The sequence below is a fragment of the Etheostoma spectabile genome, unplaced genomic scaffold (assembly GCF_008692095.1).
Source record: "Etheostoma spectabile isolate EspeVRDwgs_2016 unplaced genomic scaffold, UIUC_Espe_1.0 scaffold00018250, whole genome shotgun sequence".
In the NCBI taxonomy this organism is placed as follows: Eukaryota; Metazoa; Chordata; class Actinopteri; order Perciformes; family Percidae; genus Etheostoma; species Etheostoma spectabile.
This window is the reverse complement of record NW_022604179.1, coordinates 245,306-265,300: the sequence shown is the minus strand read 5'-3', so window position 1 is coordinate 265,300 and position 19,995 is coordinate 245,306. Positions and strand designations below refer to the sequence as shown.

Here is a 19,995-nt window from a genome sequence, read left to right as displayed (position 1 = left end):
ATATAACCTGCAGGATTAAAAGTTCACAAGATTTTGTTAGATGTAATTTTGTGGCCAATTAAACATCTTGGCGAGGTCTTTGATTGGTATGCAAGCTTACACACATGGCATGGCACCCTGGGGCACATAACTGCCAACCTCGAACAAACGTAAAACGTGTTTTTTCTAGAAAACTACAAGCCCCATAACTTCAAGACTAGCCTTCTCGTAAAGGTTTGTAGCTCCTTTTTGCTGTGAAAAGAAAATATAGCTATAAACATATTCTTTTGGGCTGTATCATACAGTGACAGTAAATCATTAAATTGCAATAAACCACACTTAAGATGTTTATACGCATTTGCCAAGTAGTGAAACTATCACCAAGTGTGACACTACAAGAACCACAATGCACCTTTCCATTTTCCGCCAGGAAGAAACATGGCTGCCTACTGTTCACCGACGGTACTTTTATTTACGTTTCGTTTGCTAACTGTTTTAAGACAGGCAGAGGGGGAAAGAGCCAGTGTCAGAAGCTACATTGTGTAACGTTTCAGTCGGTACAGTTTCGGTAAGAAGACGCCATTTTTCCAGTAGTAGTGACTGAGCGTTACAGTTACCCACAGCCTGATTTCTTTTTCATTTTTGCTGAGCTGTCAAGCTGCTCATCTGTGTCGGACGCGTTAGGACTGCAATTGTTTTTCCTTTGTTATCGTGCTAACCTAGCTAAACAACAGAACCGCGAGCCCAACGCATATATGCCACATCCGGTAATTGTCGCTATGTTTAGCCCTGTGAAGTCTTCTTATTTCAGAGTCAGCCCGGCCAGTGTCAACAGAGAACTCGGCAAAACCAAGATGAGATAGCAAGAGTGCATATCAGATTGCTAACACATGATTTACTACTAGGAAGAGCCCCAGCAAAACTCAAATAAAACGGATTAAATACCTCAAACGGCATGTTTGGGAATCTTTTCGAGGAAGAGGAGGAGGAAGGCCTCTCTTCGACTTCCTTTAGGGGGAGAGTTGCAAAGGGGGGAGACGAGCCACCTCCACCCCGAGGAAAAAGCAATCTGTGCGGCATCAAGAACCAGGGGGGGACCTGCTACCTCAACTCTCTGCTCCAGACCTTGCTGTTCACCCCAGAGTTCAGAGGTAAGGCCAGATCACATTCCTTGTGGGCTGAGATTGAGATACAACGGTGCAGTAGACAACTAGAGGGCTATTTATTTATTTTCTATTTACTCATTCACTGTTTGGTGTCTTTACAGAGAAGCTGTTCAGTTTAGGGCCAGAGGAATTAGGATGCCTAGAAGACAAAGAGAAACCAGGGGCCAAAGTAAGCGTTGCAAACTGCCTGGAACTTGGACCACAGATGTAATGTCTATATGTTTTTGTTACGTGTAATTATTATTTTTCTTACTTTTCCTCAGGTCAGAGTGATCCCACTGGAGCTACAGAGACTGTTTGCCAGTCTGCTGCTGGTGGACCAGCAGAGCGCCTCCACCGCTGACCTCACCAACAGCTTCGGCTGGAACAGCAGCGAGGTCTGTGTCCATTATCTCAGTCAGTGGGAAGGAGAGAGAAAGCCTCAGGTTACACTTCCTCAGTGATTGATTTACCTTCCAGTTATACCGGGAAATGCATGCTGAATAGGGCTTTGCGGTATGGATAAAATCACAATATCAGAATATTTTAGATCAAATACTTACATATATATTAGGACAATATTGTTGAGTTGACTATTGGTTCTTTCACCAAATATACCAAGGATATTTTTGATACATAATTATCAGTAATGTGGATACTGACTACGGTAAGTTGGTAAAGGCAATAATATAGAACAGCTAGAACAGTCAGGTGTGTTTAAAAAATGACATCAATATATATATATATATATATATATATATATATATATATTAGCAAGATGTGAGAGAAAAAAGCAAAGAACCATTTTGCTTTTTTTGATTAATTCACCTGTGCAATCTTGTATAATTTCCTTTTGGTTTTAAACTGAAATACAAGGCTTTCTTCAATAATAATATAAACACAAGATACTATGAAAAGTGTATATATAGTATGTGCTGTATAGCAGTGGTTCATAGGAGGGATCTGGGACACAGTGGATGTCTTTCTGGGCCTAATTAGATCCTTTTTCTGTTTGTTCCTCTCAGGGAACGAATCAGCATGATGTGCAGGAGCTGAACAGGATTCTGTTCAGTGCATTGGAGCACTCTCTTGTGGGCACCACTGGCAGTACATTTATCCACCAGCTGTATCATGGGACCATTGTCAACAGCATTGTCTGCAAGGAGTGTGGTAACGTCAGCCAGAGACAGGTGTGTCCATGTGTACAGGCTTTTCTGTCTCTCTGACGTAGCTCTTTTTTATGAAGTTATATTCTGTCTATTAGATACTTTTTTGAATACATTTTGTCTAGGGCTCAGTAATGGAGCTTACCCACTGCTAGTACCAGTTCTACAAGGCTTGGTTTGACTCCACTCGGCCGCGGTGCCCCGTCCTCCTTTTTTCCATTGCAGATTTAGTACCGCCTCATGTGTAAGGTGAGCGTGGCTGGTCGTCATAGCGACACCGCAGGAAACTGCCATGACCTAATGCGACACACACGCGCACACACACGCACACACAGAGAACGTCAAAGGTGTGTTGTTTTTGAATCTCGGCATGTGGCTGTTGCCACCGCCTGTTGACAAATTTCGTTTCAAAAGAAGCTGGAGGCAGCAAAAAGAACTGGCTGGCTAAACAATTTAAAAAGTTGAATGTGTGGCGAGTTTGTTCAGGACACCCCCCCCCCCCGTCTGTTGCTAGCAATTCTCTCCGACCAAAGGTAGTCTGCAGGTTTTCACGTCACCTTTTTGGTATCGCCTCAGCTCGCTTGGAACCTCGACTGAGATGGTACTAAAGCACCTATTGGGAGGTACCAGGGACCTTTTTTCATAATGGAAAAACAAAAAAGGCGAGTAGAGTTGAGGTGATTTGAGCAGGTACTATGTAATGGAAAAACGCCATAAGATTTGGCAAGACTGATGCTATGGGAGTTATTCTAGGGGAATAAGTCTCATCATTACTAAATGCTAAGACAAAGGTGACTAATGAACCAGTTGTGTTCTTTGTCTCTTCTTTAGGAGGACTTCCTGGACCTGACGGCGTGTGTTTGTGGCGTGTCTAGCCTGGAGGAGGCTTTGTGGAACATGTTTGTGGAAGAAGAGTTGTTTGAGGGGAATAACCTGTACCGCTGTGCAAAGTGTGACAGGCTGGTCACTGCTGCTAAGGTCAGGGCCAGCTTTCACACCCTTAAGAAATTCTTTCTTAAGGGTTAAAATTCTTTATTTCCCCATTTGAAGAAGCCTAATATTAAACAATTGAGTAGGAAGGAGCATTTAAACACATTTTATAGAATTCTACTTTGTATCAACATTTTGTTTTTCTTGTTTAGATAAAAGATTATGCATTTTTTTGCTGTTTCTCACTGTATTTTACTTTTACTTATTTTGTTATTATTCAGTCTGCCAAGCTAAAGAAGCTTCCTCCATTCATGACCATGTCTTTGCTGAGATTCAGCTTTGACTTTGCCAAATGTGAGCGGTACAAGGAGACGGGGCGCTACTCTTTTCCCTTAACCATCAACCTACGGCCATTTTGTGAAGAGGTACTTGAAATATTTGAATACGGATCTCCCTTCTTTTTAGATCCGGCACATTTCACTTATCTTTTCTTGGTTGTTGTTATTTGATACACTCAGATGTCTTGATAAGTTAACTACTATTTGTTCCTACCTGACAGGCCGAGGGCGACGACTCTGATTACTCCTACGAGCTCTTCTCTGTGATCATTCATAAGGGTGGCTGCTATGGGGGCCATTACCATGTTTATATCCGGGACATTGACCAGCTTGGCCATTGGGAGCCGCTGGTGAGAAAAAAAGAGAAGTTGTTATGTAATAACTGCTTATATTTATTTAATAATTTATTATTATTATGTATTATTATTATTATTATTATTATTTTATTATTATTATTATTATTATTATTATTATTAAATAAATATAAGCAGTCATTAGTAATTACTTTTAAAACGTATGTCAGGACTGGCTAATGATTAATTGCTCATTCACCGTAACATGACATAAAAACAGCTAACGGCTAATACTTAGATTAGCTGATTTTTTTTATTTTTTTTTGACTGTTTAGCAATGTAAAAAAAAAAAGTTTATCACAATCTGCAAACTTTTGAATGTGTGCATTAGGAAAGGCATCACCATTGTGTTTTGTTAGGAGGAGGAAATCAAACCCAAGACTCAGAAGAAAGTGAAGGAGGAGGTCAAGCAAATATGTGAGCTAAAACTACAAGAAGATGACCCTTTGTCTGTCATCACTGCCATTATTGCCCAGGTATGGTGACAGCAATTCTGAGCTTCCTTAGTCTTAATTTGTATGTAGTTTATAGATTTTGTTTTGACTTTGCTGAGTCATTCGTACAGCCATAGTTAATTAATTAGGTGCTGTGTGTATCCCGTCCACTAGGAGCCATCAAAGAGTGTCCTGTTGGACCAGCTGGGACAGAAACTCATGAATAAGATTGGTTCGTCCTGGAGCAATAAGTTCAGAAAACACTATGGACCCATAGGAAAGGTAAATTTTGGGCTCTTTGTTTTTACGATGTTTTAATATGCATTTTTAATCTTTAATATTTGCTGGTGTCCTTCAGGTCTCATTGCAAAATACATGTCTCAAACTATTTGTTGTTTCTTTTGATTTTTTTCTCTTCCGGTGTAGTTCCTGCAGTCCCACAGTGATGTTTTCATGTTGGTGTCCAATGGTACTCGAGTGGCAATGAAGGCAAACCCGCCAAGCCCTGTGAATGACCCCCTCGGCTCAGCAGAGCAGACCACTAACTCTGATCCTTCAACACCTTCAGACCCCGGAGTAGCTGACACACAACCAGGACGAGACCAGAAGCCGGAACCTGAACAAAAGGTTTTAGAGCCACAGTCCCATTTCTGAGCAAGAATTCAGGGTCTAAAATTTTATAAAAATACACCTTCTTAATTCTGTTTTTCATCAAGGTTTCTGGTGGGCATCATGTGATGCCTTGAATGCTCGTTTCTCACGGTGTTTCTTCCTATCTGCCAGCAGGGTAGCCACTGGTTTGATCTTAACGACTCCACAGTGACCTCCATCAGGGAGTCTGACATAGAGAAGCAGTTCCAGGGCAAAGAGAGCGCTTACATGCTGTTCTACAGAAAAACACAGCTGCAAAGACCCAGTGAAGGTAATGGACACCATGTTTTGCATTTGTATTGGAAAAGAGGATCACAGAAAGAGAAGACATGGTTAAGTGGGGTAATTTTAAATTGGGGTTATTACAACAATTTTTGTTAAGTACACAGAAAATTAAGTCATTAGATGACTAATATGTATCTATTAAAATGTGTTTTGTGTTTCTACATTTGCAGCTCTGAAAAATCCCAAATATAAAGTTCCTCTTAACCTCATCCAGATGGCTCAGGAGGAGAACGCCAAAGTGCAGAAAATGCGGTACAGAAACACCCATATTACGTTATCATCACATGAGGATTTAGCTGGTTATAGCTGTTTAGTAGCTTCTGACTTAAGAGTGTGACATTTCAGTGGTAGCTAAAATTCCTAAATTTGTGAGGATCAACGCTCACAAGAAGAGAGTTATATGAAAATAGTTTTCTTACATCAATTTATTAATATCAGTCAACATTGTTTTTGTTACAGCGAGGAGTTTGAAGCCTCTAATAACACAATCGAGCTGCGTCTACACCTAGCACCCTCTTTTAGGCTAGAAAATGGAGCCCTGCAACCAATCAGCAAAGAGCAAAACGGAAGCACCACTCTGAGTTTTGACCGTAGAAAGACTGTGGGAGATCTTCGATTAGCTATTTACCAGGTAACTTTTTTTACAGAAACACTAGCTGTTGTTTTAAAACGCTAAAAGAAATAGATAGAAATAAGTTGTTTTTTTGTGCATCTGTTGAAATAGATGCAAGAACTCTGGGAAGGCGATATGGCTCTGACTGTAGCCAGGAGTCTTCCGGCAGGTCTACACCTCTACAATACGGTTACAGGTGAGACATTTCAATGCAAAGTACCTCTTTAAGATAGATGTTTTACAAATGTATTGGCGACATTCTGGTTGTGGTTCTTTTTGCAGATGACAGTGTCTCCCTGTACAGTGCAGGCATTTGTACAAACTCTGACCTGTTTGTGTGGAACGGCAGAGAGGTGAGGACAACACATTCTCGTTATCACAGTATGTTTTTATTAATTCTAACCGTGCTCACTTGACAGGATCCCAAATGGTCAACTGGTTTCTCTTCCCCCCCCCCCTTATCTCTTCAGGTGCGTGGTGCGACTGTCCTAACTGGAGCCGAGTGGGAGCCAGTCCTGCTGAATGTAGTCCGTCCCTTTTTGGGGGAAGATGGGGATCAGGAAGAGGAGGTGGATGGGGTGAAGTGTGAGGAGGCAAGAGGAGGTTTTGAAAATGGGGGACCAGGGCTTAAAAGGGAGGCCCGAGGGTTTGCAGGTGCTGTGACTCTTGGGGAGGTGAGGGAGGCACTGGGGGAGCCTGAGGAGAGTCTGCTGTGCCAGGAGCATAAGGGAGGAAAGAGAGGAGAGCAGGGGGCAGGGGAGGGAGGAGGAGCAAGTGGATGGAGAGTGTTCCCCCCCGATGACATGCACCGGACGCTCAAGGAGCTGTCGCTGAAAGACGGAGATGCGCTGTTGGTGCTGGAGCCACAGTCCTTCGACAGCAGGTACAATCCCCTGCAGTGTGTGTGTGCGTATGTGTCGTTTTCTTCAGGTGTGTGTTTTACTAGTGCCTTCTTAACTTTGCTTAGCGTGTTCACTCTAAACGGAGACGTCGTCACTGTGACTACACCGTCTGACTGCCGCTGGCTCCAAGTGGAGTTTCCACCACATGGAGGAGGAGTAGAAGGTGATAAAGAAGAGGAGAGGAGGAAGATCAGGGTTCCAGCTACAGGAAATATGGTCAGTAATCTTAGGACTGCACTGTGCGGTTGTCCTCTTTGTCTTTCCATTTAAGCATCACATTGTTCTTTCTAAAAGTAATTTAGTTGTTTTTATGTGTGTCTCTCTTTTAGCTGCTGGGTGAGGTGAAACAGAGGGCCCTAGATGAGCTGCAACTACAGGAGCAAACCCCAGGCAAGATGCTCAGTGTTGACACCAAAGGATCAGCATTTTACCAGGGTTAAGATCTCAATAAATCATAATATGCCCATGATTGACCATGAAAACTGGTTTGGAACCTCCCTCATTTTTCCTCTCGGAAACATTTGTGCAGCATGTGTATTTGTGTTTTTTTTTTTTATATTCTTATTTATACATTCCTAAATCAGCTGTTTTTTTTTTTTTTTCTCACTGACCAGGTGCACAGTACTGTCTGAGACAGGCGGACTGCACAGGGAAACTCCTTCCTCCAGGTACTGTGATATTTGTTACCTGAGGTTGATTTTATTGGTGCAGATAACTAAGAGCTGGAAATTCCCCTCATTTTAACAAAAAAATTAGATAGGTATTCCTTTACACTGCCCTCCTCATAAAATGTTTAAAAGGTACTCCCCCTCTTTGAAGTTTTGGAGCACATTTACTAAGTGCACTTGTCTAACCCTGGTTTATCTGACAGTGTGTGAGGAGTTGAGTGTTCGAGATGCAGGGGTGCGACTCATGACCACACTGAATCTCTGTCCGGGAAATGCCCCCAAGGCATCACAGGTGTGTCTTTTATTTAAAATCTTCAATACATTCTTTGTACCTGCAGCTGCAACAGATTAATGTCACAATAAACCTATCCTACCCAACACTGAAAAACAAAAATTAAGAGTTACGGGCATTTAAAATGCTTGATTAAAGTTGTTGATGTGAGATTTTCTCTTTGCAGCTTTTCTTGCAATTCTCTGTGGGCACAGAGCCCTCTGCTGGCAAGGAGATGGACATCATTGTGGAGAAGACGTGCACTGTCAAAGAGGTGAGGAAACTTACTTTGCAAAACATTCATCATGTGCTTTTTACATGTATGTGTACTTTTTAAAACCATTATCTTTTGATTGTTAATTACAGTGTCTAAAGGAAATGCTGGATGCTGTTGGACTTGATGGTAAAACTAGTTTGTTTTTGATTTCCTCTTGTACTGTATGTAACTTGCATGTACTGTGACTTAATATTTGTGCGTTGAGTGTTGCTGTTCATCAAGATTATCTTGAACACCAATGTTTTACTTTAATACTTAGTACTACTGGTGAAATATCTGCTTGTAAATGTCATTTAAATGTTTGCAGGCACCTGTTGGCACCTAAGAAGGCTTGATTGGTGTGAAGAGGTTGGAGAGCCAATTATGGATGAGGTGAGTGGCAGACTACGGTGTGCACATCACACCTAATTACATTTTTTTGTCCTTTTACCCTGATTATTGGGTGTACGTTTTCACTTATTTCGCTATTGATATTTAGCACCATGCAAATTCATAGAAAGAATATTGTCTGAAAGCTTACAAAATACTGAACTGTAAATTAAAACTTTGTTTATATATATATATATATATATATATATGTGTATATGTGTGTGTGTGTGTATATATATGTATGTATATATATATGTATGTATGTATATATATGTATATATGTATATATATATGTGTGTATGTATATGTATATATATTTATGTGTGTATATATATATATATATATATGTGTGTGTGTGTGTATATATATATATATATATATATATATATAGTGTGTGTGTATATGTATATATGTATGTATATATATGTATATATATATATATATGTATGTATGTATGTATGTGTATATATATATATATATATATATATATATATATATAATATATGTGTGTGTGTGTGTATTAGAATTCAAAACCCACCAACATGACACAAAATGTTGTAGTGTTTTAAATATTTTTTTAAACTTTCTGCCATGTATTTGACAAAAATGTATACAAACTGTCCCACTTAAACAAACAAAAAATCCACCTTTTATCGTCAGGATGCTTCTCTGTCAGAGCTGAAGATAAACAACGGAGAGACATTAGTTGTCACAGAAGGACAACTTCCTCCAAAGGTACTTACATTTTTTGAGTTTTGTCATTATACGCAATAACTTTACCTCTCTCTATAACCTTTTGTTGTCTCTTTTTTTCTGTCAGGGTTATCTCAAGTTATCTGTGTGGCTGTATCTGGATCCCAGAAATAACTCTGCACTTTCCATGGATTTTAATCTCGCTGACAACGGCCTCACCAAGGAGCAAATGCTGGAGGTTGTGACTGCAGGCGAAATGCATAGTCACTCTCCTCCTCTGGGTGCCAGCAACATAGCAGAACTGAGAAATGCAGGACAGGTGGAGATAGCTGATGAAGCCACGCTGGAGGATCTCAAGATTCAGGTAGCGTATGAAGGTTATGTGTAAATTGCAAAGCAGTAGTTGATGATCGTTCGTACTGTTAAGATAATCCTGAAACACCCTAAATGAAGCCGGTTGGATTCTTTTGCTTCAATACTTAGGACCCAGAGAACTGCCCATTTCCACTGCCCGTTTTACCAGTTAATTATGAGACCAGGAGATACATATTCTTTGTATTGTGTGGGGCACTGTTTACTTTTAGGAGGCAAACTCAAACTAAACAAACTTCTCTTTTCTTTTGTAGAAGACTTATTATTCAGGTGATGTGCATGTGATTTTGATGGGTTTTTCCTAACCAAATGATTAAAGACTCTCCTCCTGCTCTAATTTATTGTCCACTTCTGTATCAGGTGTTGACGCTGCCTGCCCTTCAGGATGTATGTGTGCCGACCACTGCGTTCATGCGTGTGTGGCAGCTTGAGGGTCAGAGGCTGGCACGTATCCTCAGAGGACAACTGCTCACTCTAAAGTATGAACCCTTTCCTGTCACAGCCTTTAATCCTATATGTGTAATGTGATGACCACCAGTTTCTATTTATTATTGATACATGCCCTTGTTTTGACCTACGTTTTCTGTTTGGTTTCCTCCTGATTTAGAAAATTAAAGCTGACCAGTGGCACAGACCTTTGTGTGCAACAGCTATTAAAGGAAGAAGATCTTGGGTAAAGTTTGAGCTGTCACCAGTTTTCTGCTTTAGTTGTAATGTTATGTGGTGTTCCTCCATGATATAAGAAAGGACCCTACATTTCCAGTATATGCCTTTCCCTTATTTGAAAGTTAGCTAATTTCTGCTTAATGTCCTTCTGTTCCTAAGTCCTAAAGATGTGATGCTGAATGTTAAAATGGGAGTACCAGGGGAGAGGTCTTACTACCCTCCAGAGGAGCTTGTTTGGGATGCAACCCGGGACTCTTCTCCTCGCTCTCTACGCACTTGTCTGGCTGCACACTACGGCCTCTCCCCTGACTCTCTGCTGTTGGCCAAACACCAGCAAGACAAACACACTTGGGAGGAAATCTCAAGCTGGGTAAGATTTTAAGAGTAATTTCTTAAAAAACAAACTGTTTTAGGTATTTGTGGAAATCTATATGTAGACTAGCAGTGTCTTTCTCAATACACAAGTAGTTGAGAAAATGGTAGAGCTTCAGACAGTTTGGGAAGAACATTGGAAATAAATATTGACTGCATGTAATGTGGGAAAGAGTGGCTAACACTAGGAGAGTCTACCTTGATCATTCAGTTCATCATTTTATCAGGAACTTGCAGGATTTTTATTTCATAAGAAAAGAATGGAGCCCATAATCTTAGTATTCATGTATGTGTTGCTTATTCATTGTCACATTATCAGTAAATAATATGTCATATGTGTTTTACTTTTAGAGCCAGCAGGTTTCCAAAAAGAAAAAGAAGAAAAAGGCGGAATCCTTACTGGGAGCACCATTTCACCTCAAAGACGGCGACACAATCGGCATCAAGGTATTGGTAGAACGCTGCTTGTTTTAAAAATGATTCTGATTTGTTTGAGAAACACTGAAACCATTCTTGATATTTTCCCCAGAATCTTTTGATTGACAACAACCGGGACTTCCTCACCCTGGAGGATGAACGGGGCCAGCAGAGGCTCAGAGAGCAGGCGGAGCAGCGGAGGAAAGGGTGGGACTTTGTTACTTTGACATGTGCAGCTGCAGGGAAAAGGCTTTCTACTTGGTGTAACAAGTGTGACCACGGCTTTATAGATGTTATTGCTTGAACTGACTGCAGAGTACAGAGAAAAAAATTATGACTTGTTATGGCAGTTATTTTGAAATCTTGTGATTACAGTGATTATGTAGCTGTAATCCCACAGCACTGTCAATTACCGGTAGTTCAAATGATGCTTCATGTTATGCAGCTTTTATCCAAGATCCCTTTTGATTATTTTTTATTTTTTCACCTTTGCTTCTTTTCAGAGGGCAGGCTGCAAGCTCTGATGGTGTTGGACCACAGAAGAAGACTGGACCGACCAAATCCAGGAAACCCGAGGTAGCACTGTCAATCAACGTTGGGGTATTCAGATAGCACCCTGCTCCCATGGGTGCATGGACAATTCAGAACTACCTTTTTATACCACACATACACAAATGCCATGATGCGATAAGGACAATCCACTTGACGTTAGTCTTGTGCCATGTATTTCTTTGTCTTTCTAAACTGACTAAATGCGGACTCTCTTTGTTGACAGAAAGAGAAGGAAGTTCAGGTTGGCAATTTGATTTGCTGTTTTGTAACAACTGACTGTATTTGCTTTATATCTTTTAACATGTTCGTCTTACTTACTCTCTACAATGTTTTTAAATTACAACCACCACATGCCCTTTATTTCATCATTATGCATAATTTTTTTTTTTCTTTTCATTTCTGAGTCTTGTTTGAAGACAGTGTGTCCTGCCTGGATCAGTAGCTAATTTTTACCCTTAAACTGAAAGTATGAGTAGTAGAAGTAGTTTCTACTTACATTTCTTGTTATAACAGGCTGGCATTTACTGATGTTTCTATCTCATTACTGTTTTGTATAAACTATAGCAATCAGGGTGTAGAACATACTTGTGGCCACCAGTGGCTTTAACATTTAGACTTTGTTTAATAAGTTGTCCTGTACAGCAAGCCACTATAGTAGGACATCTAAGGTGTTTTAAGTGATGCTCATTTCTATGTGAAACCTGTCACTGTGCAGCGAGAACAACAAAGTTTATCTGGTTTGTGGGCTTGTTTTAGGTTGATAAAGGAGAGGAGAGAAAGGCCTTAATGTGGAGAAGCCTTAGTGCCGCTCTGCCCTTTCCTACCTCACTCTCTACCTCTCTCACTCTACCTCTGCTGCCCTGCTCTGTTAGTCAACTACGGCTTAAAGTAATTCAGTAATGCTATAATTTGTCTGTTTGCATTTTCCACTTAAGGTGTGAAGTCACACATTAACTCTGATGAGCATTTGTTTACTTCTCCCCTCAACCCCCCCCCCTTAGAGAAAAGCAAAGCACACTGTCTTCGCTTTCTCCAAAATCTATCATCAGTCAAACATTATTGTGTTATGTAACCATCTGTGATGCCAGGTGAATTTGCTGCTCACTGCTGCTTCACAAATATACTGTAAAACATTCAAATCCTTTCTGCCACCAGTTGTCTTGATAATGTAAAAGTAAAGATCCATAAGTGGCTCCATGAGTTTTCATTGGGCAACTTTTCATTTGCATGCACTATATGTGAACTACAGGGAAGTATAAAGCGTTCTTATTGATAATTTATTTGAAAAAAATTACAAAATAATTTTTGTTACTGTAAATTGTGAGGTTTGTTTTTTGATTAAGGGGAAATCTTAAGTTGTCATGAAATATTTTTATGCTGCTTGCAGGTTTTGTTTCATGTATAAATCTGGCCTTAAACAGTGCCAAGAATTTGCAAGCAGTACATTTTTTTGACTAAGTACTTGGCAATAGTAAAATTTCCTTTTTTATCATTTACAAGTGTTATTGATTACATCTTTAGTGTTATTGATGAGGAATGCTCTACTGTATATGGCAGTGGACATCTGTTTGTATCTGTAAAATTGTTTCCGCAGGAAATATTTTATCAACAATAAAGGTATGCAGTTATAACTGTCTGTCATGTCATGTCATGTAAACTAGGCTGAAGCTGTAGCTGTTAGTTTTATACAGATTCTAACAGCTTACTAGCCGTTCTAGAGGCATGGCTCTATGAATGGCAATGTTGTTTTGGTACATTCATGGTTTCCATATCATAAATCCTAATGAATTTGGGGATTCCCGGGCTTTTCCTTGAGCATCACCATGTGGTTGATGTTTGGGGTTTGATTGAAAAGTCTCACCAAATAAAGACCTTTTGTATAATTTGATATTAGAATCCATCTTATAACGCTAAAGGCCATGGTATTCTAGGAGATGGTATACCTGTATGTCACGCCCGTAACACCTCTCAGGAAGCCAGTGAGAAGTGACTCTTTTATTACATACTATGTTTTTCTAACCTGACATTTTAATGACATCATATAACATTTTTTATTACTTTTTATGCCATAAAATGCTATGACTTATTATGACACTATTTATGGCATATCTATGACATTTTTTTTACGACGTTTCAAGGCATACTTATGACTTATGACATTTTTTATGACATACTATACATTTTAATGACATACTATGCTTTGACTGGTTTATGACTTAATGAAGTACTCTCCTACGACATTTTTTGTGAAGGACTGTTAGAATGGATTAGTTTTAGCCAGCTGGATAGGTGAGTAAATGCCTATATAAACAGTCCGTTTCATGCACCATGTGAAACACATTGTATCTATGGTTTAATGTTTCTCAGGGAGACAGCACATTGCAGTTAATAGTTACCATCCATGTTAAAACATGTCAACCGAACATACCTCCGAACATTTTGCGATGACCAATCACAGCCCACTGTGCGTCTGGAAAATCCAATCAGCTTTCCCCCTGATGCTCTAGTCCCCGCCTTCTGTCATAGTATTAATTTCGCAGGCAGACACGCTCTAGGATTTACTGCACGGAGAACAGACACAGTTTGACACTGAACTGGACCAATAACTTCTGCAAAAATGGTTGATGCTTTCTGTGCTACATGGAAACTGGTCGACAGCCAGAACTTTGATGAATACATGAAGGCACTTGGTAAGATCATTTATTTTCTCCTTGAAATAAGAGCTAATTGGACTTTAGGTACAAAAAATAAGTAAAATAAATAGTTATTAGATTTGTGTCCAGCATATTGCAATACTAAAAAACACATTTTTTTTCTCCAACAGGGGTTGGTTTTGCCACAAGACAAGTGGGCAATGTCACCAAACCGACAGTAGTGATCAGCCAGGATGGAGACAAAGTGGTGCTAAAAACCCTTAGTACCTTCAGAAACACTGAGATATCTTCCAAACTGGGAGAGGAGTTTGATGAGACCACAGCTGATGACCGGCATGTTAAAGTAAGATGAATAAAAGGTCAGCAGGTAATCACTGTGCTCTGGCTGTAGATTGACCCTAAATTGTATGTGCTTGTGCTTTCAGTCTACCTTCACCATGGAAGGAGATAAACTTGTGCAAGTGCAGAAGTGGGATGGCAAGGAGACCAAGTTTGTCAGAGAAATCAAGGATGGCAAGCTGGTGGCGGTAAGATTAATCAAAACCTACAACCCCTACAGTGACAAGGGAAGAGAAATCTTTTTGTACTTGTAATTGTGGGTGCATTTATCAGTTTGTGGGTTCATTTGCATTCTGGAGTGCTTATGGAAAGCATTTTAAATTGCCCTGTTGTCTGAATGTGCTATACAAATGAACTTGCCCCACCTTTGCAATAGTATTATTACTGATGACATATGACCCCAACGATTTGTAGACCATGCATTAAAATCAGCTATATGTTAACTGGCATCATGTAATACAGTCTGTTTTTGCTTTTGCTTTCTTTCTTCTCTGCCTCACAGACTTTGACTTTTGAGGGAGTCGAGGCAGTCCGCACATATGAGAAAGCCTAACTTTACCATCTACTCGACTGTGCAAATCCTCCCTGCACTGCAATCAAATTTGTATTTTTGGATGTTTGAAACAGTATGCAGTGATATGCAATTGTCACATGAGATAAATATTTTGGGAAAACATTTGTAAGATATTTTGTAAGAATTACAGACTGTGAAGGGCCTAAAACGGTTTACTTCTGTGTATCACATGTGAAAAAGGGAAAAATAAACTGCTTGACCTAAACCTTCCTGATGTCTCTGGCACCATTTTTTAGAGCTCCATCAGTACCACTTTATCTTAGCAGAGCTATCTTTTTATATAGGGTGTTGTGTATTGTTTATTTCAAGCTACTTTGAATGCAGTCCTACATTTCTTTTTCAAATATGTCAACTTGTGGGAACAGCGCTTTCCCTGTGATGGGTCATTTCCAGGTGACAGCTGCAGGGTGACGGTGCAGGCCAGAGCCGACCGTGCAGCAGCAGCCTGTGTGACCATTGAACTCATGGGAAGTAATGTCCTCAAGTAACCCCCAGATGGTCCGAGATGACTAGGAGCGGGAGGGGATGGGGGTGCTGATGTCACTCGCTCAATAATCCGGTTTTAGTTGTGGTGTCATTACGTAGAGGCATCATTCGATGGTGTTCGAACCAACCGTGATTGAATGCATGCCGCTGGCATGACAGATGACAGGCAAGCAAGATAAGACATGGAAGGACACTGAGCCGGATATGGACAATTTGTAACAATTCAATATCCCACAGTTAGTAGTTCAAGGTCTACTATAAGAGTCTGTCAGTAAACCTTTGTGATCTGAACTGAACTGGTGAACTGTTAGTCTTTACATCTTAAATCAACAAGTTGAGGCTGTTTTAACGCTTGTGTATATTTTAAAATCCCCTCTATCTTTCTCACATTTTAAGAAGCCAAGCTAAAACCTCCCTGTCCTGCCCTGTGAGCTGTGTCTAGCCTACTGAACGCTGGGACTACAAGTGGCCATTCTTCTCATCTCAATGCACAAGCCGCTGAGCTTTTGGCCACCTCTGAATAGCATGTAACACAAAGAATCTATGGTAACTGGAGTGGAACTCATTTGGCTGTTGCTCACTGAATTAATTTCAATCAAAATCAGTCTTTATGCTCCAGTTACAGTATGCCAAAAAGTGCCTCGATTCTCACAAAACCCCTAAATACTTATTTGCATAAGTATTTAGGGGTGAAAACAGTTACAAGTTGTTCCTGTGAGTTTATCAGAAAAATATAAATTAACAGCAGCACAATCACACTGAATATGAAGAAAGGACCAATTATCACATTCCATGTTGGAGAAACAGTGAGAGCTAAACGTTTATTGTAGCTTCTTCTGTTCTCAGTATGCTTCCCAGGAACACACAGGGAGATTTCTCTTTGTGTGGAATCTATGTCAGCGGTGTAAAGTGGCCAGTAGTAACCCCTCTCTGGCCCCATTAGGGACATGTAGCGTGAAGAGCTCACCGTCAACTGTACTACAGTTGGTTTTACTTTTACTATTTCCCATTCAAACACATTCCTCAGGGCTGCAGCTGCTATTGAAGAAACTGGTCCTCATGCCATTTAAAAGGTTTTGCACTGTCCTCCATGTATTTGTTTTTTGCTTGTTTTTTGTATTTTAGGCCAATCTAGGGACAGACATTGCAGATTAGTTCAGGCTATGAATGCTGTGGTGTGGATCATAGGGTTAGGGTAGCATTAATGCTACATACGTGTCACAAACATACATTAAATAAAGACATGTTTTAGGATAACACATATTACACGTTAAGGTTTTACGACAGACTTTGAAAATGTTTGGGCACATTATCTTAAAATATGGCTTTGTTATAGGCAAAACAATTAACCACTACATTTACATACCTGGCAGAGTAGATTTGAGATGGCTTTAAATTAATATTTTAAGAGATAAAAATCACAGAAAATGGCCTAACTGAATAGTTAAATGTATGTACAAAATCAAAATCTTTAAATAGTCAAAATATTATACAGAGTTTGGTTGGTGGCTAGTCAATCCATTTCTTAGGTGGGTGGGGTTGCACTGGGAGAATTTGGACTTTTTAAAGTTACATATAAAGCCCTGGCAATTATGCAAACACATTTTTTTTTCATGTTGGAATCAAAAACCTTAAAAAGGGCAAGAAAATTTGATAATTTCAGCTACTCATGCAAAAACAATACCTTGGAGTTATCATGACCTCATCATTAGGCATCCTTCATCACAGATGATGATATAAAGAATTGCAATATCTGGACTGAAGAATCTTCTCCCACATGCAAAACTGTATAACATAAATAATATCCAATGTGTCAATAATTACTTTTTTGTTTTTGTTTTGTATTTTATTTTATGTACTTAGTTTTAACATTAACACTGCGACTACATAGACAACATATAGATAACATATTGTGGTTGGCAACTTTACAGCAAGACAAGACTTACAAAAGGAACAATTGTGTTGCTATGGTTTAATGTCAAATTGTTACTATTCACAAGCATGTGTTGAATTGAAAAATGATAATGTGATTTAACTGCAGTGAGGTGTTTCACTAGTAATGGTTAATGGATAAAACTATTTTTTTCTCCATTTATTGAACTGTATACAATGAGATCATTTTAAAGATGAATGGTTCTTGTACAAAAACATTGAGAGACAAATGTCAGTTATGATTCATAGTTCAAGTATTTAATGTTGCCATTCTCAAAGTTGGGAAAAATATCACAAAATTTGTGAGCATAAAACAAAAAAACACACACGTCATGCACATTTTATTCAAGGACTAACAGACAAACATACAGTGTGTTGATCACTGAGATATTAAAAAAATGCTTGTATTGCACATGTTTACCTGGTTAAAGGGAGTCTTTAGATACAATTCAGTTTTAACAATCGAAACAAATATTCATGTTTTGTCACCATGAATCAAAATATATGTTGTTATACTAGCAACCACATCTTTACCAAAATCCAATAACACAAAATAAATATTCAAAGTCATTTTGGAAAACAAAACCTACTGTACACCTACAACATTTGCGTTGTTCTAATAAAAAATTATAAGTGGATTTACTTTTGAGTAGACTTGAGTAATGCCACAAACTGTAAATCTTCAATGCAGCATATGGAGCATAATGTAAAGAGCAATTTGTAAACAACAGCTGGTACACGCTGTGAAATAAATTTGTTTACATTTGAAATTGTCTGCCCAAACGTGTGATTCCATCTGCATCAATTCAGCGTGTAATCGAATGCTGTGCAGATATGATCAAAGATATAAAGGTTTCGTATCCATGTTATAAATAACTTTGACTCTAATCACGTTGACAACCACATTCAGGTTGACAAATTAGACAAGCTGATTCGTGCAGCTCACTTGTCATCTTCTATCATTCTTCAGAGATTTCAAATACGTGACTTAAAAATCAATCTGAAATCCCACACTGTACATCACGTGCACAGGACAATCATAATCTGTATGAATCCAGTAACTGGTTGTTTATACAGTTAATAAGATGTAATAAAATAAAAGAGGTTATGCATCAATATCATGGTATATATGTTCAGAACCTGTTCAAAAGGTTGCTAAAATATATCATGTTTCTATGTTATGCACACAGACAAACAGCCACCGACCAAAGTTAGTGACGTTGTGTTTTGGTCTATCAAGAAATCGCTGTTGGCCACATCCCTTTTGATTATCAAAAAAGATCCATCACATGTGTCCTACTTTTATTGTCTTCTCATTTACTAAAACAAGTAGCATTATATTCTAATGCCTTAAGTAAAATATTGGAACAGAGTTAGCAGCTGGGAAAAAGACTTTTCCAACATGTCGTCCAATCATAGAATAAATGTAATACTTGATGGTATAAAAAGTATGTATGTCTTCAAACCTCATTCTGACAGTGCAGGCAATGCTTTTTTTAGCACCGATGTCAAAATGGGGAGCTGGTGCGCATGTCAGCCGTTTAATAAGACTTTAAAGGTAGTGTTTCTGTTCTGTTCGTTTGGGAGCTCTCATATACAGTGCGTGGTCATTCCTTTTTTTACACATAACAGACATAGTAGACAGAAACAGAAAAAAACTTTCCTTTCTTAAGATAGAGGGATATTTGTGAGGAACAAGCTTTCCTTAAAATGACTAAAACAACAGCAAGAACAATGGAATTATGCACAAAAACGCTATAAATGCTCAATTGTTCATTCAAGGGCTTTTAACAGCAGGAAGGTCAGGATTAGAAAAATTGCCAACTACAATGCAATGAAGGAAAAGGTAAAATTACACAGATGATGGTGCATAAAAATGTAAGTACGATAACTTTTTCAAGTAAAATGTGAGAATTGAACCCTTGTCCACCTTGAATCAGCAATTGTGGCCATGTTTGTAGTCTGTTTATAACATTATGTTCCTTCTTAAAAAAAACACACCATTTTACTTATTTGCATGTGTTGCTGTGAGGATCCAAATGAATGATCCACAGAGGTAATATCTGATACTGTTCCATCATTTTGATTATATCCACCTTTCAAAAACAATAAAATAATAATACAAAAATGAAAAGGAATGACACAAGCTGCATGTATTTGGTATGAGAGCTCAACCAAATCTGGAAGTGAAATAAAGTAGGTCCATCACATACAATCACCCCTCATCCTCTGTTGTCCAGGGTTTTCTCTTGAAGACCATCAGTGGACAGCATGCTGCGTTTCAGCGGTGCAGGGTGTGACGTGACTGTGTCATTATCAGTAAAATTGACTAAATTGTGAACCTCAGACTGGATTAAGACTGAAGCATCAAATTTGCAGCGGTGAGAAGGCGTAGAAAGGAAACTGGGCCTCGTCCTCGTCCACAAAGAAACACTGGAAGTAGGGCAGCTCTTCTGTGGAGGATAGTTCAATATACAGTACAGTTCAGTGCACTCCTCACCTCTCTGGCATCCAGACAGAAGATGGAGCATGCAATTTACACACTTATGCGATATTT

The 19,995-nt window shown here is 39.2% G+C and overlaps 3 protein-coding genes across 5 annotated transcripts in view; 2 read left to right on the top strand and 1 right to left on the bottom strand.

The window, feature by feature from the left end:
* Positions 1–392: 392 nt before the first annotated feature.
* On the top strand, positions 393–13,089 carry LOC116679861 (ubiquitin carboxyl-terminal hydrolase 40). 3 transcript variants are annotated; one of them, XM_032509348.1, is made up of 31 exons: positions 393–1,130; positions 1,247–1,314; positions 1,409–1,522; positions 2,150–2,314; positions 3,122–3,268; positions 3,502–3,645; positions 3,780–3,908; positions 4,271–4,387; positions 4,520–4,627; positions 4,772–4,972; positions 5,132–5,267; positions 5,452–5,533; positions 5,741–5,912; positions 6,006–6,090; positions 6,177–6,247; positions 6,365–6,777; positions 6,862–7,012; positions 7,126–7,231; positions 7,411–7,464; positions 7,668–7,756; positions 7,923–8,009; positions 8,102–8,138; positions 8,320–8,384; positions 9,042–9,116; positions 9,202–9,438; positions 9,807–9,925; positions 10,054–10,119; positions 10,272–10,482; positions 10,836–10,931; positions 11,014–11,108; positions 11,405–13,089. In XM_032509348.1, exons 1-31 carry the CDS (start codon positions 935–937, stop codon positions 11,511–11,513), a joined length of 3,945 nt encoding a protein of 1,314 aa, XP_032365239.1. In that variant the 5' UTR covers positions 393–934; the 3' UTR covers positions 11,514–13,089. The 3 variants fall into 3 exon arrangements, with proteins under 3 accessions (XP_032365239.1, XP_032365240.1, XP_032365238.1); XM_032509349.1 differs by having other exon boundaries at positions 5,129–5,267; positions 7,126–7,186; XM_032509347.1 differs by having other exon boundaries at positions 5,129–5,267.
* Positions 13,090–13,949: 860 nt separating this feature from the next.
* On the top strand, positions 13,950–15,230 carry LOC116679866 (fatty acid-binding protein, brain). Its single transcript, XM_032509352.1, has 4 exons — positions 13,950–14,143; positions 14,278–14,450; positions 14,533–14,634; positions 14,949–15,230. Exons 1-4 carry the CDS (start codon positions 14,071–14,073, stop codon positions 14,997–14,999), a joined length of 399 nt encoding a protein of 132 aa, XP_032365243.1. The 5' UTR covers positions 13,950–14,070; the 3' UTR covers positions 15,000–15,230.
* A 2,444-nt stretch (positions 15,231–17,674) lies between these two features.
* LOC116679799 (trichohyalin) overlaps positions 17,675–19,995 on the bottom strand; it is a 32,562-nt gene continuing 30,241 nt past the window's right edge. Inside the window, exon 53 of the mRNA XM_032509241.1 lies at positions 17,675–19,891. Coding sequence (XP_032365132.1) covers positions 19,806–19,891 — 86 coding nt within the window. The 3' untranslated portion in view covers positions 17,675–19,805. The remainder of the gene's footprint in view (positions 19,892–19,995) is intronic.